This window comes from Halteromyces radiatus (genome assembly GCF_025201355.1).
Source record: "Halteromyces radiatus strain CBS 162.75 chromosome Unknown BX664scaffold_2, whole genome shotgun sequence".
Taxonomy (NCBI): domain Eukaryota; kingdom Fungi; phylum Mucoromycota; class Mucoromycetes; order Mucorales; family Cunninghamellaceae; genus Halteromyces; species Halteromyces radiatus.
Genome location: NW_026251688.1, coordinates 2,884,986 through 2,909,096, shown reverse-complemented (window position 1 = coordinate 2,909,096; position 24,111 = coordinate 2,884,986). Strand labels below are relative to the sequence as shown.

Genomic DNA, 24,111 nt, shown 5'->3' with positions numbered 1-24,111 from the left:
ACTTGGTCTTCAGTTTAAAGTTTTCAACTTTCTCTCTCTCTTTTTTTTTTTTTCCTCTTATTTTCTTTTTCTTTTCTTTCTCTTTCTCTTTTTCTTTTTTTATTTATTATTTTTAATAATTTTCATTGCCCTTTATACCATTATATACTCTTGTATTGATATATATCAAAAATATTATTCAAATTTTATTACTTTTTGTCATTCTTACATTCCATCTTAAACAACTTTAGTCACTGACCTGACTACTTTTTTTTTTATTTGTATACTTGGCCACTTTCTTTTTTTTATTTTTTATTTTTTTTTTTTTTTATTCTGAAACACATTTATGATGAATTCAGTACAAAGTACCAAAGAATGGCAAATCAGTCAACCTCCTATGCAAAGTCCTTCACTAAGCGAAAGTCCTATTAACACTAGTCAAGCAAATAGTTATTCACCTACACCTACTATGGCCACCCATCAACCTTATTCTTATACAACTCAAAATTCAATGATGCATCCTCCTTTGTAAGTCATTCATAAAAAAAAGATTATACACAATCGAATAGAAACATCTATTAGTCTTTTTTCTTTTTTGACCCTGTCAATTATGCGTTTTGATGCCGCTATTTGGTGCAACTCTTTGGTTTCACCAATAAGCAAAAAAAAAAAAATACTTATGGGTTGAAAAGGAAGAACGGCGGGGAGGAAGAAGAGAAACGGGCGTTTTATGTCATGTGAATATATTGGTAGTACGAATTATTTATTTACCCTTTTTTTTTTTCTATTACCTAGGCATTCATATCCTACGCAACAACCTTCAATTCCTTCCAATGGTTCTCCTACTGCTTATATGGCTTCTGTGAAAAATGAATCCGATACAAGACTTCCTGGGTAAATAAATGGTTAAAAATAAAAAAATTTTTTAATCTTTTTTTTTTTAATCCTTTTTTTTTTTTTTTATTTCTTGTTTAGAATGGTTCTATCTCAACCTAGTACACCTCGTCCTAACTCCATGATTACTGATAATGGTTCATCTGCTGGTAAAAAGATACGACATAGTTATGTATCTTCTTTTTCATCCAATCCTTATCCAATCATGGCTCGAAAACGATCAAGAACTGATACTACTCTTTTTCCAACTGAAACCGGTCCATCTTTTAGTGCAGCAAAATCATTAGATAATCTTTATTCACCTGACAGAACCAATTTGTAAGTAAAAAAAAAAAAAAAAAAAAAAAAAAGAAAAGGAGTGATTTCATCTTTCTGCCAATACATTCTAAATAACTTTTTTTTCTTTTTATTTTGATTTAGATTGACAGTGCGTATACAGTCGAAAATGGATCGTGGGTTCTTTTTGGCGGATAATGATTGGACTTGTTATCGACGTAACTATTTCCAAGTCAGTAGTACTTTTGGTATCCATGGAATCAATCACTATTATGGAGAACATGAACTTCAATGTTTTGTACAAACATCTAGACATGGACTTCAACCTGTTTCTCGATTTGCTTTAGGGATTTCTGCTCGTGTATCCAACAGTGACAAACATATCGATTTGATTCAACATACACCAAAACGGGATAAAGGACCTCAAATGACGCCAGAACCAAAAGTCATTGCTCCTGGTGGTAATCTTAGTCTTAGCTCAGTTGGTAGTACTCAAAATATCGCCACTTTCGAACGTATTCAATTCAAAACTGCTACTGCCAACAATGGAAAGCGTCGTGCTGCTCAACAGTATTATGTAATTTTGGTGGAACTCTATGCTGAAACTCATGAAGGTGAACGTATTCCTGTGGCCTCATGTGTCTCTTCTCCTTTGGTGGTCCGTGGTCGAAGTCCTGGACATTATGCAGATAGTCAAGATCGTGCATCACCCAATGCCAATGCATCCATGATGGCAGCAGCAGCAGCAGCAGCAGCAGCGGCAGCAGCGGCAAATGAAGATGATCGATATACTCATTATCCAAAACCACCCATGACTCCTCCTACTGCAGCAATGATGTCAAATGGATCTGAATATGGTGCTCCTTACAATTATTATAGTGGCTATCCTACAACTCCTTATGGTATGATGGTAAATTCTTCTTCTCAGCCACCTTTACCTACACCTACTACATCATCATCAGGGAATGCAAATAATGTGGCTCCATCATCATCTTCGGTATCTACAACTTCGTCATCAAGTGGTCCTACTTCATCTAGTGCCCATCATCAACCTTACATGGTACACAGTATGTCTGATCCTTCTTCTTCAGAATCTTCTTCGCCTGATCTTTACCAAGCAGCTCCTGATTATCCTTTACACCATACTGACAAATCTCACCATCATCATCCTTCGCAAATTAATATTCACTCTTTACCTATGGATCCAACTGGTGGTGCTGCTCATGTTGAATGGTCAAGGTCACGATATCATTCCGCTGGTTCAGTTCCTTCTCCTACCTCTTCTGCTGATCAAAATTCCTACTTTTCTCAACAACAATTACATCATCAACAACGTCAACAGCAACATCATCCTTCTACAAATGGTGCTCCTCCTACGCCTACTACTCCTTTCAGTACCAGAAAATATGATACCATGTCAACGTCTGACCATCATCATCAACAACAACAACAAAACTCTTGATTATTCTTAGTTCAGTTTAGTTTTATATACATTATGTTTTATTATATTGTACCCTCTGTTACTAGTATTTTTATCGTTTATTTCATATTCCATATTATTATTACTATTTTTTTTTTTTTTTTAGTTATTTATCTCTACAACTTGTGTTTCTATATATCATCTTATTCAATATACATTCATTCTTTTTATATTATTATATATATTATTGCGTTATGATTCTATTATTATATGTATTTCTTTTTCGTTGTGATAAATATGATTTTTGATTGGGAAGATCGGGTGTTTTTTTTTTTTTTTTTTTTTTTTTTATGTGTGTGTGAGAGAGATGTATTGGTTACTACAAGATGTTGGATCTGATTGGCTGAGCTGATGAACAACCATTTCATCATCACCTAGTTATTGAAAGTGAGAGAATTTTTCTTTCTTTCTCCTTTTTGTAGGCATAGTAATAAAAAAAAAATATGAAAAAAGATATCATTAAAATAATGATGGTTGAGTATATGAAACAATCACACTCCTTTCTTTTTTTTTTTTATCTGGGTAGGCAACTGAAAGAAAGGGCAAATAAAAAAAAATGATGTAGTGATCACTGTTGCTCTGTTTAAAAATTGACTCGCGCTAGAAAATTTTGTTTATTTTTTTCATTTCCAACCTATATTTTTCCTTCCTTCTTTCTTTCTTTTTCTCTTTGTAAAACATTTTCCCCTCTTTACCCTTCTCTTTTTCTACATACATATATATATATATAATATATTACCTTTTTTTTTTGTATATACACTTCATATCAGTCTTTTCTCTTTTTTAACATTGGTGACTGTTACGTTGTATTTATTTTGTAGAGACCCAAAAACAAAAAGTGAACCATTATTAAGTTGTTGTTATTTTGTAGCAGTTTGATAAGGTTCATTTTTTTATTATTATTATTCTCTCTCTCTCTCTCTGTCTCAAACACATACACATATATATACAAACTGTTTTTTTTTTTTGACATTGTTGTTCTTTTCCTATACATATTTATTATTTTGATATCTTTCATCAACAAAGATGATGCCAAGACTCTTTGAAGAAAACCATTCTCCTAGTAGTCAAAGGTATGACTTGCACCAACCAAAGGCAACAAATCAACCACAGGGACAGGTAAATAAATAAATAGAAAAAAACTTTATAGTAATAGGACATGATCATGAAGTTATCATCTTACGCGTGTACTGAATTCATTTTTTTTTTAATCGTCAAATAGTTAGCTGCTCTACTTCAAGGAAAATATGATAGTGATTATGACTTATTTATGGCTTCGGGTACCTCCAATTTATTTCCCAATGATGATTCTTATGATCGCTCCAACAGTGCTCCTCCTACTCAAATATTGTATCAACAAATGAATGCTACTATGCATTCTAGACATGGTAGTCAAACTGAAAGTTCTCATGACAACTCTATTATCGATAACTATCAAGATAATTCCACCGGTGCAAACAAGTTTGATACTCTTACAACTGCTTACACTCAAACCAATGATGCCTGGAAACAATTATGGGAAAACAATGCAAATGGTAAGTTTTGGATATTTGTGATAGGGAGCTCCTATCGGCTGTTTTTTTTATGTATCGGTTACGATTTCAATATAATCCTTATATCTGATTTTATTATTATTATTATTATTATTATTCTATATAGAATATGATCATCCTGCTGCTCAATATGCTCAACAACAACAACATCATCATCTTCAACAACAACAGCATCTTCAACAACAACAGCAACGGGACAAGCGTGGTAACAAGATGAAATCAAATGAGGATGCTATGAATCGACGTGGTCGCAATTTGGTAGATATTATTCAAGAGGTAAAAATTAATTATGATGAAGAGAGTGATTTCAAAATAGGGAAAATGATACAAAACTAATATATCCAAAACAATCTTCACTTTAGGATTTCCCGCGGACGCCATCACCTTTATTTGCTTTGCAACAAGCTCGTCAACGCCATGCTCAATTAAATGGTCTCGATGTGGGTGATCTGGATTCTAATGATTATGATGCCTTGGCCACTACATCCACTTCGTCTTTTCATCATCAGCAACAACAACATGATGATAATGGTGATCCGAATGATCGATCTATGGCTATGCTTTCAATGATGGATGAATCGGAACGAAGTCATGCTAGCCGCGTCAACGCCCTCCGTGCTCTGTCTCCTCCTTTACGAAACAAGTTCACCAGCCCACCCCCTGCAAGATCAAATTCAACACCTCCTGGAAGACACTTCAATGCTCATGGTGGCACTAATGTACCAACAAGTGGTGTCAACGAAAGTGATTACAACATTAACATGGAACCTCAAACTGAAATGATGCTGAAACAGTTCGGAAACTTTGGTTTGAATGATGAGGTAAGAGAAACGGAATAGAAAATATGGGGAGGTTTACGAATAAACTGACAAGTATTAACTATATATCCCCTTTTTCATTTCCATATGCAATTATATGTGTTGATTAGGATGACTATGGTGTAATACAGCAAGCCCGTTACTTACAACTTCAACAACAACAGCAGCAGGCTCTCCGTATGCAACAACAACACCAACAAAGTGGTGGATATCCTGGTTACTATGGTGGCGGTGGCAATGGAAGTAATCTTGGTAGTCCTCAATTATATGGTCAAATGCAACCTTTTACAACGCCTCCACTATCTTCCATGTTGGATATGAACGATATGCATGGTGATGATGCTAACCGTACTGACAAACGTTGGCCGACTGGAGACCTATATCGACGTCAGCAAGGTGAGTAGGAAAAAAAAAAAAGGAGAGAGAAGGAAAGGATAACAAGTACATGTTTTATATTGCAATTACTCATTTTTTTTTCTCTCTTTTTCTCTTCTGATGTAGCTGCCATGGCTTTTGGTCCTTCAGGTCCTCTTTCTGCTCCCGCTGGTTTGGATCCCTCTGGTTTCCCTGACGGTCAATTTGGTCTAGGTGTTAATGCTGGAACGGATAACAAGAAACTTCGTCCTCTTCAACAAATGCAACAACAGCAGCTATTGATTCAACAACAACAACAGCAATTGATGGCAGCTCGTCAGCAATTGTTACTTCAACAACAAATGCAACAACAAAAACACGGATCTAGTGGTTTTGGTGGAAGTGCTAGCAATCTGAATGCCAATCATCGTATGCGGAATATGCCCTCTCATCATACTCAAGATGTCGCCATCTCACATACTTCTGTATCGTCATCTGCTCATCATCATCAACAACAACAACAGCAACAGCAGCAACAGCAACAACAACAGCAACAAGCAAATAATTCGCAAGATATGACGCTTAGCATTCGTAGTCAACTCCTGGAAGAATTTAGAAATTCCAAGAACAAAAAATACGAACTCAAGGATATTGCTGAACATATTGTCGAATTCAGTGGTGATCAACATGGTTCTCGATTTATTCAACAAAAACTGGAAACCGCTAACAGTGAAGAAAAACAATTGGTGTTTGAAGAAGTTCTTCCCAATGCTTTACAATTGATGACGGATGTATTTGGCAACTATGTTTTGCAGAAATTCTTTGAACATGGTAAACAAGAAAAAATAGTCTTTGTATATCAAAGAGATACTGATTATTCTTTTCATTCTACCATACTCTTGATAGGAAATCAAATGCAAAAAACTATTTTGGCCAAACAAATGGAAGGTCATGTTATTTCGTTGTCTCTTCAAATGTATGGATGTCGTGTTGTTCAAAAGGTAAGATGTAGTTTTCTAATCCCTTTTTTAATGTTTCAATACTGACTCGCATTCCTTTTTTTTTTTATTATTTCATCTGGAATAGGCTTTGGAACATGTTTTGACGGAACAACAAGCGAAACTAGTTAGCGAATTGGATGGATGTGTTCTTAAATGTATCAAGGACCAAAATGGCAATCATGTTATTCAAAAAGTAAGAAAGAAAAAAAAAAGAAAAAAGGAGAGAAGGTTTTATAATTCTTCATGATTCACATCTTAATTTATTTTGATGATTTTAGGCTATCGAACGTGTCCCTGCAATTCATATCCAATTTATCATTGATGCGTTCCATGGTCAAGTTTACAATCTAGCAACACATCCTTATGGCTGTCGTGTGATCCAACGTATGTTTGAACATTGTACTGATGTGCAAACTGGTCCACTCTTGGAAGAACTTCATCGATGCACGGGACAATTGGTACAAGATCAATATGGTAATTATGTAATCCAACATATTCTTGAACGAGGCCGACCTGTGGACAAGGCAATGGTGATCAGCAAGATTCGTGGTCAAGTACTTCAACTTAGCAAACATAAATTCGCAAGTAATGTAGTGGAAAAGTGTGTAGATCATGGATCCAAACGCGATCGACAGCTTTTGATTGAAGAAGTTTTGCAATCAAGACCGGATGGGTAAGTTCCAAAAAAAAAAGTGCAAGCAGAAATTGGATATGCAGAGAGAATTTGAATTATTGACTCCTTTTGTTATTATTATTACTATTAGTTCTTATCCTTTGGTGACGATGATGAAAGATCAATATGCGAACTACGTGGTACAAAAGATGTTGGATGTGGTAGATGATGATCAACGTGAACTTTTGGTGAACAAGATTAGACCTCATTTGCAATCATTGAAGAAGTATACCTATGGAAAACATTTGATTCAAAGTAAGTTTGAGAAAGGATGGATTTCTTGTGACATCAATGATGGTTGATGGAAGGTAATTAATTCCTATTGTATTATTTGATTTATTTAGAGGTTGAAAAGCTATTGCCATTGATCAACATTACTGGTGATGATTATCAAGACAACACTGTCATTAACAATCAATCTACAACGACGACGTCGGATGAAATTGCTATAGAACAACGATCTATGGCACCTGAAGAAGATCGTCAAGATCAAGGCGATCAAGCCGTGGAAACATCGACTATTACCGCTACTGAAACCACCAATGGCGATGTGAACAAGGAAACGTTACAACATGAAGCATAATGGCCAGTTTTGACTGTTATTATTATATATTTTCGCCCCCTTTTATTCTATATTCGTTTGTTTTATTTTCTTCTCTTCTTTGTTATCTTTTTATTTTTTTTACTTTTATTATTTGTGTGTATTCTATTCTCCTCTTCCATTATATTATCTTCCTTCTCTTTTGTTATTAGAAATCAGGACTTTTGATAGTTCGCTGTACATGAATTGAATCTGTATTCATTTTGGAGCAAGTCATTTTATCTATTGATAGGGACTTCTCTAATGTATATGCACAACAAATATATCTTTTTATATCTTCGATATTTTGTCTTTTACTTCCCTCTCCACTATTCTTTGTATTTTCCCCTGTCCACAGTTTTTTTTTTATACTATTCTTTTTATAATAAAAAAATCAAAAACAATTGACAAACAAAATTAAACTTCACATTAGTCTTTTTTTTTTTTTGAATAACCTGGATGGTTCAATCAAGATGATCATTGAATTTCATACACTTTTATTTGTCATACAATTCAAAAATGCAACATGTAGATAGATATACAAATGTGGGGGAATAACTACTGGTAATAAATAATAATCAATAATAATAATAATAATAATAGAAGGAATCAAGTACTATGATGATTTGCAAATGACAAGGTGTAAAAAATTGTCAGGATACGCCAAATGATCAGAGGTCCACCGGATAGGTGTTTGTAGTGGCAATTGGATCCCATGAATCACGACAATGAGGTTGGTGTCTTTAGTTGTATAGTCTGCCATAAATAAACTTGGTAAAATTGAATGTAAAACATCTCCCAAAGTACAAGAATCACCTATTGCCAATAGAAAAAAAAATCAACTTACGATATTGCTTTTTCCTTCTTTTTTTTTTTTTTTTTTTTGCCAATTTTGTGCTTTTTACCTTTTTCGTTGGTGAAAGGTGCAATATCTTGTATCACTGGTGCTTGATCAGGTAAATATAGTCGAAGAGGTACAGATCTTACTCCTATCCCACGATCATCCAAAATAGTTTGATTCACGCGCCAATAATCTTCATATTTCTCTATAGAAACCACAAAAAAAAAAAAAAAAAAAAAAAAAAGGATAAGCGTTGATTGTCTAACATGTTATAGTGAAAAAGTTACCTGAAAAGAGTGCTTGCCATAATTGGGACTGATCTTGTTTTGATAAGTTCATCACCCTTTTCGTACTGCCATGTCGTAAGAAATCTGCCTAAAATAAAATAAAAAAAAAAAACAATGCATCCCCAAATGATCTTAATCAATATGCTGCATATATGTCAAGTCTTTTTTTTTTTTTGGAGCATTTTTAAAACCTTATGGTCATCTGCCTAGTATTACCTCTTTGATCATTGACATATACATATCTTGCATAGTTTCCAGACCTGGATTTCTTAGTAATATTGTCTCGGGGAAATGATCATCATGAACTATAATACGCCAAGGAAGTGAAGGAGTTTGTTGTTCTCGTTGTTGTCCTTGTATCGAGGTACCCATACGTAGAATCATATCGTATAATAACCCGATAGGATAATGCCTAAATTCACAAACAAAGAGAGAGAGAGAGAGAGAGAGAGAGAGAGAGAGGAATGAAGTTAACCATCTTGGAACAAACAATCTTTTCGGGAGAGTCTTCATTACCACTTCAAGGGTTCACCTTCATATTCGTACCAAATAGAATGTGGATCAGTAGCATGATATCGTTCTGTCTGTGAAGTCAGATGAGAGGTCACTAAAGGCAAATAAGAATAACGAGGTACTTCCATCTTCCAAATATATATATATATAAAGTTGAGTTCATTGAAACATAAAAACAGAGAGATATATTCTATAATAATAGACTTACGAAGAGAGTATCCATTGGATCGACAGGATTCAATACAAGCTGTATAGGGATTTTGCCATGCCAAATTGCCTTGGATATATCTTTATCTATTTCAGTCATGAATGATTAATATCTATCTATTATATGGGATTGAGAATAAAAGAAAGAAAAAGAAAAAAAAAAAAAAGGGAAGAATAGAAGACTAGGCAAAGGAACGATGATACGTCGACTTTTGCACTCCGCTGTTCCATGCCATTTCATGGCGTTTCCTCCCCTGTGGTTCGTATCATCTACTCATCATCTTTTCCATTTATCTACTTTTTTTTTTTGGTAACTTCACCAATCTAACTTTGACTTATTCATTAAACAAACATTCGAATCATTATCTGTACATTGTAACATCACATGAGATAGACATAGACTTGTTTATACTTTTGTAATTCCTTCAAAAATGGTCATCATCGCACCAAAATTGGACTGAACGTACATAAAAGCATTCTCTTTCGATTGCTTTAATAACAGTTTATACCTTACCTCCCAATTTATAGAGTAAATCAAAAAATAAAAGTCAATATTGTCATTTCTCATTCAATAATGATCATCATCCAATAAAATGACCACCATTAGATTCCTCGCAAAAAAGTAGTCTAATATCATCTAATCCCATTTTATCGCTTACCTTGCTGCCTAATCTACCATAATCACTAAAAGATTTCATGGATTTTTCGAAAAATTGCCTGATGATCCCTCGACAATTCATTTTTACAGCTAAAATTTGGCTGAGGAATTTGAAAATTTTGGCTATAAAATCCAAAAACTGATCCCATTTTTTCATCCTGTATATAAGCTTACAGAAAACTTTGCCTTTCTCTTTCTCACTCAAAAAGCATCATCATTGCACCAAGTTTGAATATAACATAGAACAAATCATTTTCTTCAAATTTACTTAATGTTATTTATAATTTACTAATTTGTATTTGTAGAGTACGTTAAAAAAAAAATGAGCATCATCATGACGTGTTATTTTCAACCTCCTCGAATGAGTACCCTAAAGTTCCAAGTTGATAATTCATTCCTCTTTTAAAAAATAAATTGGTGTTTACCACGTACGATGATTGTGGTCAAGTATGTCAAGGTGCTTTGAATGAGTTTGGGAATTATCCACTTGAAAAAACCATGCGGGATTCAAATCTTCCTTATTTTGATTTTTTTCTTCTTCATTTCTCTTCCCTCTCTTTTCTTTTTCTTTTCTTTTTTTTTTGGTATATTATGCCTTCTATCTCAACACCTTTGGAAAAAGCACAATTGGCTTTATCATCAAATACATCAGTAGAAGAAAAGATTCTAGCATTAACTGCGTTCTCTACATCCTTGGGTGGTGCGTCTTTTTTTTTTTTTTTTTTTTTTTAGATATTATTCACGCTCGCAGTCAACGTCATACTAACTACTGCATTTTTTTTTTTTTTTATAGACCAAGTTCAAGCTGATGAAGCGCAAGCTATCTTATCAGTTCTACCTTTGTCTCTGTTATATGGAACTTTGAATCATTGTGTTGAACATGATTATGACGACACCTCCCACGATCATCTTCCAAATGTTTTATGTGATCTTATACGAAAACTGCTTGGACCTTTTCCTTATTCGGTGGTTTCTCAAGGTGAAAATAGAATGTATCTCGAGCAAGGTCTTCAACATTTTACTCCTTCTATTCGTTATTTGTCTTTACAACAAGTGGAAAAGTGTTTGAATTCTCCTTTAGATACGGTGGCCATGGTAAATAAACATTCTTAGAATCACTTTTTTATATGCTCAACTGATCTCTTTTTTGATATCTCTGCATATAGATTCAATCTGACTTTTTACCAATGGTGTCAACAACTGTTGCATTTCAAGATTCTAGAACTGCTTTCAAGGCTGTTGATATTCTATACAAGGTAAGGAGATAAGTAAGGAAAGAATATAAAGTAATTGATCAGTCTTGTGTGTATGATAGGCTTGTCTCTCAGATATAGGAAGTGAATCTTTTTTCCAATCTTCGGCAATTCAATTACTACAATCCATTATGCAAATGTAAGAAAGAAAAAAAAGACAATGAGGAAAGAATACTTACTAATCTTTCTTATTCCTCTATTTTTTTTTTTTTTTTTTTTTGGTGACTAGTAACGGTACTGTTGGCTTTCGGGTGTATGATTTGATGATGAAAATCGCTGGATACTCGGATCGTAACTTTGAACTTTGTGAATCGTCTGGCATCTTGAATCAATTCATGGAGGAACTGAATACCAATGACCTTTTGCTCAGAATGAATGCTATTGAATTACTAAACGAAGTAAGTGATTGCCATATTCCTTTTTTATTCAATAGGCTCATAACTTTTTTTTAAAAATATATATATATATTCATGATAGGTGGCTGCTAGTCCTTCAGGATTACAATTCTTAATAAAAGCTCATCTGATGAACAAGTTGGTTGAGACATTGGATATTGATGATGATAGCGATGTTGCTGTGGCTTTGACAAAATGTGCTGTTATCAAGTTCTTTGGTAGTTTGGGTGCAAACAAGGTAAGAACACTATTGAAAAAACCAAGGATACTACTTGGAAATTTGATATAATCTCATGATACTAAATTATTCACTGTAGGAAGTTAACTTTACTAATGCTCAACAACAATTCCATATCATTGAAAGATTGGAAAAGTGTATCGATAGTGATAACAAAGAAATTGAGGTAATACCAAAAAAAAAAAATACAAAGTATGTACTGATATATGATATACTGCAAAATAGACTGTTTCCTTGGCAGCTGTAGGCTTAATTGGAAGTCATTTGAATGGATTACAACTAGTTCAAAGCAACAATTCACTGATGGCAAATTTTTTTGGAATTGCACGAACCGCTAGTGGGGATACAAAAGCCGTAGTTTTACAATCACTCTCAAAAATGATTGGTATCTCGTAAGTATAAAGAGAAAGAGAGAGGGGATGAAATATATGTTGTCAAAAAGATATATTTACTTTATGTTATTTTTTTTAAATACATCATTGTTGTTGATAGTGATTCTGAAGAAACTTTTGAACAAGTGGAGCAACGAACTAGTGCCATATATCCATCTATCCCAGGTACTTAAGAAAACAGGAAGGAAGAAAAAAAAAAAAAAGAGAGAGAGATGTACTTATTTTTTTTTCTTTTTAGAATTTCCGAATGTTATCAAGGGTATAACTGCTTTAGCGAAACTTCCAGTGGACAACATACGGGTAGCAGCTTTTGCAGTTTTGGAAGCAATTGCTACACGTCAATGGGGAAGACAGGTAGATGAAGATAAACAATAGGAATGAAATGAAAGGGTCAAATAGTGATCTATTTTTTTTTTTTTTTGTTATGAATTAGGAAATGGCACGAAATTTTGAGTTCTTGGGATATCTTTTGGATCGATCTAATGAAAGTACTCAAATTGGACAAGTAATATTAAAAAAAAACAAACGGAATGATTGGTGAAAGAATTTTTAGAAACTAAAATCTTTTTTTTTTATGTGTAGATGTGGAAATATGCAATAGTCAAAACATTGGTGGAAACCGGTTCGAATGCGGAATCTATACTAGGACGACATTATAGTATGCTTACTCAATATATCCGACAAGGACCTTATTATCGAGCAGGTCAAGTGACAATGGCGATGGAAAGTGGTTAGTTTAGTTTATTATTGTAGTTGATTCTTAGAATACATAATAAAATCAATTCTTTTGAATCTAGAATATTTTATATATTTAAAAAAAAGCGTTTTGATTTATTATAATGCAACTGATAAGATTTGGGAGTATTATATAAAAGATATTATTCAGTACACAACTATTTCCTTTTTTAAGTGTGTAGGGATTACACAAGGGGGAAGAAAAAACGGGTCCTGCCATTTATAACGTTTTGTATTTTTTTGATTTGAAACAGAAGTATTTACCAATCTTCCCCCCTTTTTTCTTTATACTTGGTACCCCTATCCTACCCCCCTATCTTCTTCTTTTTTCACATCATGTAAAAAAACAATCCTTTTTTCAATTTCTTTCTTTTTTTTTTTCTTTTTACTTTGTGTACATATTTATTTACATTCATAAAGTGATTATGACAAAATCATCCAATAAAATGTCTGATGATTCTACAAAAACCAGGATGGATGAAGATTTGGTATCTTATATAACATCGACTTGTTCCGTATCATCATCCGAACATGAAAAAACTCGGTATAATGAATCTTCTTCGTTTCTTCAAAGATGTATGCGACATGGTTATAAATCATCCACTTCTCTTTTGGAGTCTCGCTACGGCAGATTACAAAAAGGGAAGATCGGTCGAGGTGCTTATGCTCATGTACGACTCATCATTGCAAATCATCATCATCATTATAGGCATCATAAGCATCATTCACTTACTAATAACAACAAGATAAAAACTACCATCTCTAAACAGGTTTACGCTGTCAAGATATTTAAAAAACAAAAACAAAAAGAAAGTCATGGCAATTACATGAAAAGATTGATAAGTGAATATTGCATTGCATCTTCCATGCATCATCCCAATATCATCACCACTTTGGATCTTGTTACAAATGCTTCTGGTCAATATTGTATTGTTATGGAATACGTAAGTGATCATCTAAAAGTGTTGCTTTCTATTGATGTTTTTTTTTTCCTTTAAAAAAAGTGTTCAGGTGGTGACCTTTATCAAGCCATTAAAAAAGATCAATTGACAGAATCGAAAATGAATTCATACTTTAAGCAATTATTATTGGGTCTAGATTATTTGCATTCTTTGGGTGTGGCCCACAGGTATATATAAAAAAAAAATGTTAATGCATGATAACTTTTTTTTTTTTATTTTATAAAAAAAGGGATATCAAACCAGAAAATTTATTACTAGATGATGATGGTCGTACGTTGAAGATTACTGATTTTGGTGTTGCTGATGTATTTTGTGAGACATGGCAAAAACATAGTAGATTATCAGATGGATTTTGTGGTTCATTAGCATTTATAGCTCCCGAAGTATTTTCGATATTACAACGACGAAATTATTCTTTCCATAATCATGGTTACCAAGCAACCAAGGTAGATGTATGGTCAGCCGCCATTGTATATTGTTGTATGTGGCTTAAAGGCACACTTTTTAATTCGGCTGAGAAAAGTGATCCTCATTATCGAACTTTTCTCAAAGCTTATTATTCTCGTTCGTTTACTCCTCTTGCTGCTTTATCGGAACATGCTCGGTCTTTTATATATCTGATGTTGGACCCTGAACCTGACCAAAGAATTTCTATACCTCAAGTTCTTTCTATTCCTTTTATCATGGACATTGATTGTTCTTTATAATATTTTTTTTTTAAAAAAAAAAAAAGATCATCATCTATAATAATAATAATAATAATAATAAACTATCTGATGAGATGATTAGATCATGTTGAAGTCATCTACAGCCAATTTCATTTGCTGCCCTTTTTAATCACCGTTTACACAAGGAATTTCTTTTTTTCGTTATTTTCTTTTTTTCTTTCTTTTTTATGTTTCGACGTTCTATTTTATTATATTCTTCCTGTCGTCGACTCTCATCATCCTCCCTTTCTAGAATGACTCCTCCACGTTTTACACCTGCTCAACGCGTTGCAAAATTTGACCAAGATGGTAAACCACAAAAGATATATATATATATATATAAATACAACTAAACAACGTTTATTTTTTATATGTATATATAAAGTTTGGTCTATCTTTACACCATTGGCTGCTGAAACGAAGGCTATCAATTTGGGTCAAGGTTTTATGAAGTATGTTGAAAATAAGAAAATGTGAATACAGAGAGATGGAAAGTTGTTAGAAAGGGTTATCATTGTTTCTTTACAGGGCTTTGGTTTCTCTTAATTTTTTTTTTTTTTATGTCTCCATTAATCATTATCTTTTCTTTTTCCTATAGTTTTGGACCTCCTGCTGTTGTTCAAAATGCTGCAAAGGAAGCTATTGAACGCGTGGAAGCTAATCAATATAGCCATCCTAAAGGACGACCAAGACTTCGAAATGCTTTAGCTGCTTCTTATAGTCCCGAGTTCAACAGACAATTGGACCCTGAAACCGAAATTCTCGTCACCGCTGGTGCCAACGAAGGTAAGAAGTCACTATCGATGAATTGATTCACTCATGTTTATCTATATATAGCCATGTTTGCTACTTTTGCTGGTTATTTGGATGAAGGATCAGAAGTCATTGTGATGGAACCATTTTTTGATCAATACATTGTAAGTCGTATTATTGTATGAGGTAATAACTTATTAAAGATGTGATCTATTTTTTTTTTTAGCCCAATATTACGATGAATGGAGGAAAACCAGTCTATGTTCCTCTTCGAGCTCCTTCTCATGCTACCACACAAAATATTTCCTCCAGTGAATGGCGTTTGGATACTGATGAACTCCAATCTAAGATTACTCCTCGTACCAAAATGATTGTTCTCAACACTCCACACAATCCTATTGGTAAGGTCTTTGATGAAGATGAACTACGTGCCATTGGCAAGGTGGCTGAACAACATGATTTGATCATTTTGACTGACGAAGTGGTAAGTACATTCTTTTTTTTTTTTATTTATGTATTTATAACTCATATTCTTTTCATTATAGTATGATCGATTATATTATCCTCCTCTTACAAAATTCCCTCGAATTGCAGCTTTGGATGAATTCTGGAATCGTACTTTAACGGTTGGATCTGGTGGCAAAAGTTTTGCATCCACTGGATGGCGTATAGGATGGTTGATTGGACCTGAACATTTGATCAAGTATGCATTTGCTGCTCAAACTCGTGTGGTATTTTGTGTGAACTCCCCTTGTCAAGAAGCCATTGCAGCTGGATTGGAAGCCTCATTGACGCAACCTCTCTTCAAAGACCAAACCGCCAACTACTTACAAAAGCGTGCCAAACTTAGCAAAGTGTTTGATGATCTTGGTTTGCCTTACACGTCTCCTCAAGGTGCTTATTATATCTTGGTCAATACCTCCAAGATCCGTTATCCTGCCGACTATGTATTCCCTGATATCCTACACCAACGTGGTGACGACTTTAAGATGTGTTACTGGTTGACGAAGGAAATCGGTGTATGCGCTATCCCTCCCTCCGAATTCTACATGAAGGATCATTGGCCCCTGGCAAAAGATTTTGCTCGATTTGCCTTTTGCAAGACGGATGATGTACTGGATCAAGCTGTTGACCGTTTGAAAGCATTGAAGAAATATATATTGTAAATTAGTAGATTATTTGTGTTATTATTGTCAGGGATGCTTTCTTATTTTGTGAATAAACACTCTGAATTTCTTTTATTTTATTTGATTTTATTGATTTGATTTTTTTTTAAAAAAAAAAAAGCAAAAGAATAGATTGGACTGAATGAATGAGATGATAGATAATGAAACATGGGCTTGGTGGATATCGGGAAAATGATTGAATGATGAGTGGCTACTTTCAAGGTACAAACTATTTGATTGGAATGAAGCTGTATGTTAAAAAAAAAAAAAAAAGTGACCAAGTAGGACAAAATACCTAAATTTGGATGACATTGCTTCATGACACTTGGCTTAAAGAGGAAAAAGTAGACGAGTTGTCCTTCTTCCAAAGAAAGGCATCATCCATTAGACGATAGACAGACATGTAAGAATTTTTTTTTTAAAAAAAAAAAAAAAAAAAAAAAAAAAAAAAAAAAAAAAAAAAAAAAAAACAACCAAAATTAGATGAAAGTTTCAATCTTTTTTGAGAAGACATAGTTGATCTTTATTCATTAATCAGAGACAACAAATAAAGTCGAGAGGAGGGTGCATTAGGCAGGGTGTGGCCGTGCATGTAAGGCATCTAAACAAGAAAACTCAAAAACTCATATCATCGGATTCAATGGATGATCTTTTTTTTTTTTTTAATTTATTTATTTATTTTTTACTTTGATGATGGTAAGAGATCGTTCATTGGTAGAGTCAGACACTTACCATATGATATCATTCAGTTTGATGGATTTTCTCTTTTTTGTTTTTTCGTTTTCTAGTGAATCACCGCCAATTGTAACACAAAATCTAGTAGGAAAAAAGTTTAAAATACAATACATACATACACTCGCACATACATACATATATATATTGTACAACCAAAAAGATGATATATAAAAAAAAAAAAAACTTTATTTCTTCGATAAACAAATTTACAAGATGGATGTCTTTATTAAAGAGAGTGTGGTTTTTCTATGATAAGAAGGATAGGAATGATATAATTAATGTGATTGAATAAATGACAAAAGTGTGTGTGTGTGTATATAAAAGATAGGGAAAAAAAAGGAGACGATGGGAAAGGGATGAGAAGAGGAGGTTTTTTTTTTTAAAAAAAAAAAAAAAAAAAAAAAAAACAAGAAACGAATTAAAATGAGTACAAGAAATACACAAAAGAAAGCTAAACTAGAAATGAAGAAAAGAAACTATTCTTTCTTTTTCCATTGTACACGTGAAGTATATATATATATATATATATGATATAATGATGTATGATGAATGAAGAAGAGAAAAATAGAAGGGATGTAAAAAAAAAAAAAAGGTAAGTATAATAACTAATGATTTTGAATATGATAAATGAGATAAGAAGGAAGTCCAACTACGGAGAAACCCATTGCCTTGGCCATTTTTGCAAATCCTTCTGTTTCTACTTGATGATGGAAAGGATAAGCTGGGAAATTGGCACCTTCACGATGTACATTTGCCTTGACTAAAGTGAAAGTAGCACCTACACCATCCAAAGGAACTTTATAATCCAATCCAAGGTGAGTAGGCATATCCACCATCTATATTAATAATAAAAGAGAATCAGTATTTTGGTTTTTTTTTAAAAGTAATCCATTTAACTTTACCAAATAACGATGAGTAGGGAATTCATAATAACCTTCTAATAAAACAAAATCTTCATCCAATCCTTTTTGAATTTCCATTGATTGATCAGTTTCTTGCCAATTATTCTTGTCATAAGCATAAAAAGCACCATCTTCACGATCCAATAAACAATTAGGTACTACAACATCTTCATTGGCAGCCATCAAATCTTCAAAAATAGTAGGAGGATATCTTACAACATCGACATCCACCCAAGCGACATATTGGAATTCATCACGGAGAGCAGAAGAGAGGAGATAATTACGAGAACGAGCCATGACACTACGACGAAGAGGTTGCATTTCATATTTATGACGTTGATCATTGGGTAAATCGAATTTGAAGTCCTTGTGAAAGACACGGATATCATGGAATCGATTCCACCAAAATCTATTTTGTAAGGTTTCAGCATGACGATGTAATTCTTCAATAGTATTATCAGTTGTATCAGATACCAAGAAAGCCAAAGAAAGAAGATGATTAGGATAAGTAGTTTGGTCCAATAATTCAAAGTAACGGTCCAAATAAGGAACAGCGTCTTTTAAAGGAGTCAATACCAAAATTTTAGCTTGTTGAGAGTCTTCATTCAAGTTTTTAAAAGTAAATTGAGTTCCTTCGTTTGTTTGATAAGAAGAAGGAACTTGAAGTTTATGTGATAAAGAACGATGAGGTGAGAATGTAGGCATAAAATAAAAAAAGGATAATACAAAAATTAAAGCAAAGATAATTAATCTTTTATTATTTTTTGTATTTAATGAGAAAGACATTGTTTATTATGAGATGTAAAAAAAAAAAAAGTAAGAAAAGAAAAAAAAAAAAAAAAAAAAAGAAAAAAAAAGAAAAGAAAAAAGAAAAAAATAAGGGAGATTCAAAGTGTAAAAATAATAATAATAGGGGAGAGAGAAAAAAAAAAATAGGAACGTACGGAGTTGATTTTTTTTTTTTTCAGAATAACTAATGGAACTAAGATTTGATTGGATATCATATTATCGAATGAAAATCCTTTTCAATGAGATTTTTTTTTTTAAAACATTACAAACTATAATAATTTCATTCATCCATTAAGAAATTATTATTATTATCATATTATTATTATTATTATTATTATTCATTTCATATATATATATATATATTATATATAAATTACAGGAAAAAAAAAAAGAAAAGAAAAGGTTTCTCAAACTTTGTTTTTTTTTAAATTACCGCACATTTGAGTCGTCCTTTTTTTTTTTTTTTAGTGTTCCAAAGAGATCGACGTGAAAGTGACACCAATATTTTGTATCACCAATAAGGCTGGTTTCCCCTTATTTGCCCATCTTTTTTTTTTGACTTTTTTTTTTTTTATCATCATCATTCGTCGATCTTTTTCTTAACAAATCACAATAAACTTCTTTATCTAACAAACAATAAAAAAAATATACTAAATTTATCATCATCCTTTTTTCATATCATTATTACTCTTACAATCAAAAGTGATTATTATCAATAAAAAAACAAACTTTTTCAAGTTATCATAAATAAATATAAACAGATGATCAATTCATTACATATAATTTCTTTTTATCTATTTTTATATCGTTGTAAACTAGAACAACTTCATTAACCATAATAGGATAATGAGTTACCAATGAATCAAAGAAGATGGGTTAACTGCCAAGAAAAAAGAAAAATAAAATAAAATTCATTTCCAAATTAAGATAATGACAGATAGAATTAAAAACAACCATCTAATGGAATTAAGATGATGATCGTTCGTAATACACAATGATATATTTAGATCTATTTCATTTAAACTATTAACTATCATAGAATTAATATTGTATCATCTCATTGATCATCATCAATTGTATGACGAACAAGCTACTGTATAGATCTCATCTTTTATTCATTCATCACTATGAACATATGATCACATCATCCTATCTTATCTGTTATATTCTATCAACCTATATATTATCCAATCATAAAACAAAACATCAAGAATCATACAAATAAAACCACCTTTTCACTTTATTTCTGAATCAAAGATAAAAATAAAAAAAAATAAAAACAAGATAAAACTACGATATATAATATATAATAATGCATAACATAAAAGAAGGAAGACATGAGGGAGTAGTAAATAGAATAAAACCAAAAAAAAAAAAGATATATGTATAGAGAGAGAGAGAAAAAGAAAAAAAACGAGGATCATAAAACAAAAAAAAAAAGTCACCTTGGATAAAACCAGCCTAGACGATTGAAAGCACCCCAAAGACAACTTGTCTTATTGACATCTATTCGACATACCTTTTGAGCATCTGATTTTCGAAAAGGTAAACCATGTTGATGAAAGACTTTGGCGGATAAAATCAAGGCTCGTTTACATTTCAAATATTGTTCTGGCGTCAATCGTAAGGTGGATGCAATACTTTGTTCATTGGTGTGTAATTGTTGATAATAAGGTAAATGTTGAATAGAAAGTGGTGATCCTAAATTGAAATATTAATAAATAAAAAAGGTCATTAGTAAAAAAAAAAAAAAAAATTAATCAATAAATATATATATATATATATTGATTTACCTTTCCAAATGACTCGTATACTTGGTCTATTATCAAAAGATTCCCATAATGGTATCCATGCTGGATCAAATATATCATGATCTTGTACAGAAAGGTTGATATGGTCATAAAAAAAGGTGTCTGCTTTTGGTTTATTGCCAATATCTGTCAATGGTGAAGTTGTTGTTGATGATGATGATGATGAAGATGATGATGTTGAAACGGATGATATTGTTGAAGTTGGTGATGGACTTGGTGACGTTAATGGATTATATACTGTATTGGAAGATGATAATGATAATGATAACGATGATAATGAATGTCGTTTTTTTCTTGGTCGATCAAATACATTCATTGTAAAAACGCCCCGGGAATTTGCAGTTGTCGGAGATGGCCTGGGCAATGATTTTGTACGATGTGACCTTCGTCTTTTTGATGAAGAGGATCGATGTTGATGATAATCAAAAGGAATACTGAAACATTTACCAGTTATATCTAAAGTATCACGATTGGCCAGAATCATAGCATGGATTGTATGAGATAAACTGGTTTTTCGATAAAGTAATGATGATGATGATGATGAGATGGTTTGATTGGTAGGTGGTAATATTGTCACATAATCATCATCTTCAGGTGATCCATTCATACTATTGAATTTAGGTGTCATAGGTGGAGACATCAAATTGCTTTGATAGCTAGTTGTTGATTGTTCGTTGTTTTCAAAGATCATTTGATCCTTATTATTGATAGATTTCAAGAAAAGAAAGAATCAATATTTTATATAACAGTAAAATAAAAAGTATGAAGAATATAAAAAGTAATGAAGAAGAAAAAAAAAAAAAGAAAGGAAAAAAAAAAGAAGGAAAAAGTATAAAAATAAAAAGAATTAAAAAGAAAAAAAGAAAGAGGAAAAAGGAAAACCAAAAAAAAAAAAAAAACCACTTTATACATCTGACGAAAATCATTTTTTTTTTTCCCAAAAGCCAAAACCTAAAATCAGGTTTTACTTCCCGACACTGTCCATCCAATATGAGCCAATCAAATTGGAGCCTTTTTTCCTTCTTGGCAAATTTCCATTCTTACTTTCTCTCCCCTACTACTAAACTGATAGACCACGTGGGTTCTCGAATCAACGTCATCATCATCATCAACTACAATCGTCATCGACTACTATTCCATTTCTGATCATCACTTTTTTTTTGTAAACTGGGAAAAAATGATGCAGATCATTATGAACCAATAATCCTTCCAGGTCCCGATCATTTTTATTCACTTAAAAGGAAAGGGTTAAAAATCCTATTTCAGATTGAAACAATTTTTTTTTCCTTTCTCTTGATTTATTTTTTAATAATAAAGGGGGGGGATAAATGTGAGTTGAATGTAAATAATCTATCTAATCTGCATGGTTGAATAAATAACTAACACTTTCACCATTATGCTATACAGAAAAAGAAAGAAAGACGTTAGTAAAATTAAATAAATAAATAAATAAATAAAAAAGAATCGTCATTGTTTTTATTACCGTTCTTCGAATGGCTTCAGCAAGTGTTGTAGAGATATCAATAATTGTCAATTTTTCACATTGATCCATTTTGGTACGGGGAATCGGGAATGTATTGGTGACAACAAGCTAAAAATAAAAGAAAAAGTAAATAATTTGAAAATATTATCATAATATTATATTATTTTACCTTATATACACTTTCACATGCTTGAATCTTTTGAACGGATTCACCACTAAGAACACCATGTGTAGCAATAATATAGACTTTATCAGCACCGCACTTGTTCACCAAATGATCAGCTGCATCAAGGAATGTTTGACAACCATCAATAATATCATCCTATAGATATATAAAATTCATTATTATATATCTAAGTTTCTATTTTTTTTTTCTTCTTCTTACCGTCAAAAATACAATTTTATCCTTGACATCACCCACTAAAGTAATAGTACTTTCTTCACCATCGGTATCAGCTACAATGGAAACAGCAGCATTCATCACATCCAGATTACATCCCATATCATTCAAAGAAGAAATAGAAGCTGTCAAATCTTCAATTCCATTATTATCTTCTTCATCAGTTTCTGCCATTTGTTGTTGAGCCAAAGAGGCAGTTGCATCATTTCCACCTTTTGGCATACCACTATATGGTCGATTATGTCCTTGAGGTCCAGAGCGAGATCGATCTTTATGAATTAATGCAAAATCCAAACGAAGAGCATCAGCCAATGAAGTGACTCTATAGATAAAAAAAAAAAAAAGGAATAATTAACATTTATATATATATATATATATATATTTACCTTTTGGCACCACCAGCATTTTTACTAACAACCACACCATTTTCCCATTGAGGTACATGTTGGGTAATCCATCTAGCAATCACAGGTTCAGCATATAAATTATCCACTGGACGTTGGAAAAATCCTTGCATTTGACTGGCATGAAGATCCATAGTAATGATATGATCTACACCAGCAACAGCTAACATATTTGCAACCACTAAAGAAAAAAAAAAGTAAGTACATATGTAAGGAAGGCGGAGTTTCACTTACGTTTAGCAGTGATACAAGTTCTACCTTTGCGTTTGCTTTGCTTGCAGTAAGGGAAGTAAGGTAGGACGGCAGTGATTCTTTTGGCAGATCCAATACGAGCAGCTTGAATCATAATACAGAGTTCGATAATATTGTCGTTCATATCATTAGATCCCGATTGAATAATAAAAACGTCTTCACCACGAATAGATACGCCTTTTATTATCAAAAATAAAAAAATAAAAACAAGTTCAGTAATATCCTTTCATTTTATAAACTTTTTCTATTGTTCTTTACCAATTTCAACACTAATATATATAATAAAACAAATAGATAAAGTTAAATAATGTTTTTACATATTAAATATATTCTTTTTATACTTCATTTACTCACCTTGTTTCTTTGTTGCTAAACTTTTTTGAGGTTGTATCAGCAAGAGGAGTACCGAGCTTCTTTGATACCAATTGAGCAAGTTCTGGATGAGACGAACCAGCCAAGATCTTTGTGTTTCGCATGGTGGGAAAAGTTGACAATTAAAAAGTAAAAAAAAACAATATCGAAGAAAAGTATAAAGAAATAAAAAAAAAAACAGACAACCCAAGTCCCCGCCTTTTTTTTTTTTTTCACTTACTTTCTACACGAGGCTTAAACATTGAATG

At 32.5% G+C, this 24,111-nt stretch overlaps 10 protein-coding genes across 10 annotated transcripts; 6 read left to right on the top strand and 4 right to left on the bottom strand.

The window, feature by feature from the left end:
- Positions 1-610: 610 nt before the first annotated feature.
- On the top strand, positions 611-2,875 carry BX664DRAFT_75651 (uncharacterized protein). Its single transcript, XM_051549728.1, has 3 exons — positions 611-873; positions 955-1,191; positions 1,294-2,875. Exons 1-3 carry the CDS (start codon positions 710-712, stop codon positions 2,609-2,611), a joined length of 1,719 nt encoding a protein of 572 aa, XP_051403473.1. The 5' UTR covers positions 611-709; the 3' UTR covers positions 2,612-2,875.
- BX664DRAFT_325876 (uncharacterized protein) lies at positions 2,589-2,875 on the top strand. Its single transcript, XM_051544116.1, has one exon. The coding sequence runs from the start codon at positions 2,645-2,647 to the stop codon at positions 2,825-2,827; it is 183 nt and encodes a 60-aa protein (XP_051403474.1). The 5' UTR covers positions 2,589-2,644; the 3' UTR covers positions 2,828-2,875.
- A 433-nt stretch (positions 2,876-3,308) lies between these two features.
- BX664DRAFT_292651 (armadillo-type protein) lies at positions 3,309-8,026 on the top strand. Its single transcript, XM_051541999.1, has 11 exons — positions 3,309-3,748; positions 3,852-4,164; positions 4,289-4,458; positions 4,545-5,003; positions 5,111-5,396; positions 5,502-6,185; positions 6,261-6,355; positions 6,441-6,548; positions 6,634-7,028; positions 7,120-7,283; positions 7,373-8,026. Exons 1-11 carry the CDS (start codon positions 3,656-3,658, stop codon positions 7,609-7,611), a joined length of 3,006 nt encoding a protein of 1,001 aa, XP_051403472.1. The 5' UTR covers positions 3,309-3,655; the 3' UTR covers positions 7,612-8,026.
- Positions 8,027-8,120: 94 nt separating this feature from the next.
- Positions 8,121-9,583, bottom strand: BX664DRAFT_325868 (autophagy protein Apg5-domain-containing protein). Its single transcript, XM_051544115.1, has 6 exons — positions 9,458-9,583; positions 9,253-9,377; positions 8,953-9,148; positions 8,737-8,824; positions 8,514-8,654; positions 8,121-8,424 (listed from the first exon to the last, which is right to left on the bottom strand). The coding sequence occupies exons 1-6, from the start codon at positions 9,554-9,556 to the stop codon at positions 8,225-8,227; spliced, it is 849 nt and encodes a 282-aa protein (XP_051403471.1). The 5' UTR covers positions 9,557-9,583; the 3' UTR covers positions 8,121-8,224.
- A 1,043-nt stretch (positions 9,584-10,626) lies between these two features.
- BX664DRAFT_325867 (26S proteasome non-ATPase regulatory subunit 5) lies at positions 10,627-13,191 on the top strand. Its single transcript, XM_051544114.1, has 12 exons — positions 10,627-10,814; positions 10,908-11,209; positions 11,281-11,370; positions 11,430-11,506; positions 11,597-11,765; positions 11,845-12,000; positions 12,080-12,166; positions 12,226-12,392; positions 12,493-12,557; positions 12,631-12,746; positions 12,826-12,897; positions 12,975-13,191. Exons 1-12 carry the CDS (start codon positions 10,706-10,708, stop codon positions 13,125-13,127), a joined length of 1,563 nt encoding a protein of 520 aa, XP_051403470.1. The 5' UTR covers positions 10,627-10,705; the 3' UTR covers positions 13,128-13,191.
- Positions 13,192-13,496: 305 nt separating this feature from the next.
- BX664DRAFT_325866 (kinase-like domain-containing protein) lies at positions 13,497-14,859 on the top strand. The gene is made up of 3 exons (XM_051544113.1): positions 13,497-14,071; positions 14,132-14,256; positions 14,319-14,859. Exons 1-3 carry the CDS (start codon positions 13,553-13,555, stop codon positions 14,794-14,796), a joined length of 1,122 nt encoding a protein of 373 aa, XP_051403469.1. The 5' UTR covers positions 13,497-13,552; the 3' UTR covers positions 14,797-14,859.
- A 102-nt stretch (positions 14,860-14,961) lies between these two features.
- BX664DRAFT_325863 (pyridoxal phosphate-dependent transferase) lies at positions 14,962-16,795 on the top strand. The gene is made up of 6 exons (XM_051544112.1): positions 14,962-15,105; positions 15,182-15,248; positions 15,395-15,582; positions 15,634-15,713; positions 15,776-16,033; positions 16,095-16,795. Exons 1-6 carry the CDS (start codon positions 14,985-14,987, stop codon positions 16,713-16,715), a joined length of 1,335 nt encoding a protein of 444 aa, XP_051403468.1. The 5' UTR covers positions 14,962-14,984; the 3' UTR covers positions 16,716-16,795.
- A 1,199-nt stretch (positions 16,796-17,994) lies between these two features.
- BX664DRAFT_383542 (Anp1-domain-containing protein) lies at positions 17,995-19,166 on the bottom strand. The gene is made up of 2 exons (XM_051549123.1): positions 18,353-19,166; positions 17,995-18,286 (listed from the first exon to the last, which is right to left on the bottom strand). Exons 1-2 carry the CDS (start codon positions 19,136-19,138, stop codon positions 18,056-18,058), a joined length of 1,017 nt encoding a protein of 338 aa, XP_051403467.1. The 5' UTR covers positions 19,139-19,166; the 3' UTR covers positions 17,995-18,055.
- Positions 19,167-20,582: 1,416 nt separating this feature from the next.
- On the bottom strand, positions 20,583-21,268 carry BX664DRAFT_257304 (Homeodomain-like protein; the record flags this gene model as incomplete). The annotated part of the gene is made up of 2 exons (XM_051540502.1): positions 20,583-20,842; positions 20,935-21,268. 2 exons carry the CDS (start codon positions 21,266-21,268, stop codon positions 20,583-20,585), a joined length of 594 nt encoding a protein of 197 aa, XP_051403466.1.
- An 876-nt stretch (positions 21,269-22,144) lies between these two features.
- Positions 22,145-24,037, bottom strand: BX664DRAFT_325858 (phosphoribosyltransferase-like protein). Its single transcript, XM_051544111.1, has 8 exons — positions 23,846-24,037; positions 23,750-23,760; positions 23,474-23,668; positions 23,222-23,420; positions 22,821-23,157; positions 22,605-22,757; positions 22,436-22,543; positions 22,145-22,351 (listed from the first exon to the last, which is right to left on the bottom strand). The coding sequence occupies exons 1-8, from the start codon at positions 23,965-23,967 to the stop codon at positions 22,307-22,309; spliced, it is 1,170 nt and encodes a 389-aa protein (XP_051403465.1). The 5' UTR covers positions 23,968-24,037; the 3' UTR covers positions 22,145-22,306.
- Positions 24,038-24,111: the final 74 nt, after the last annotated feature.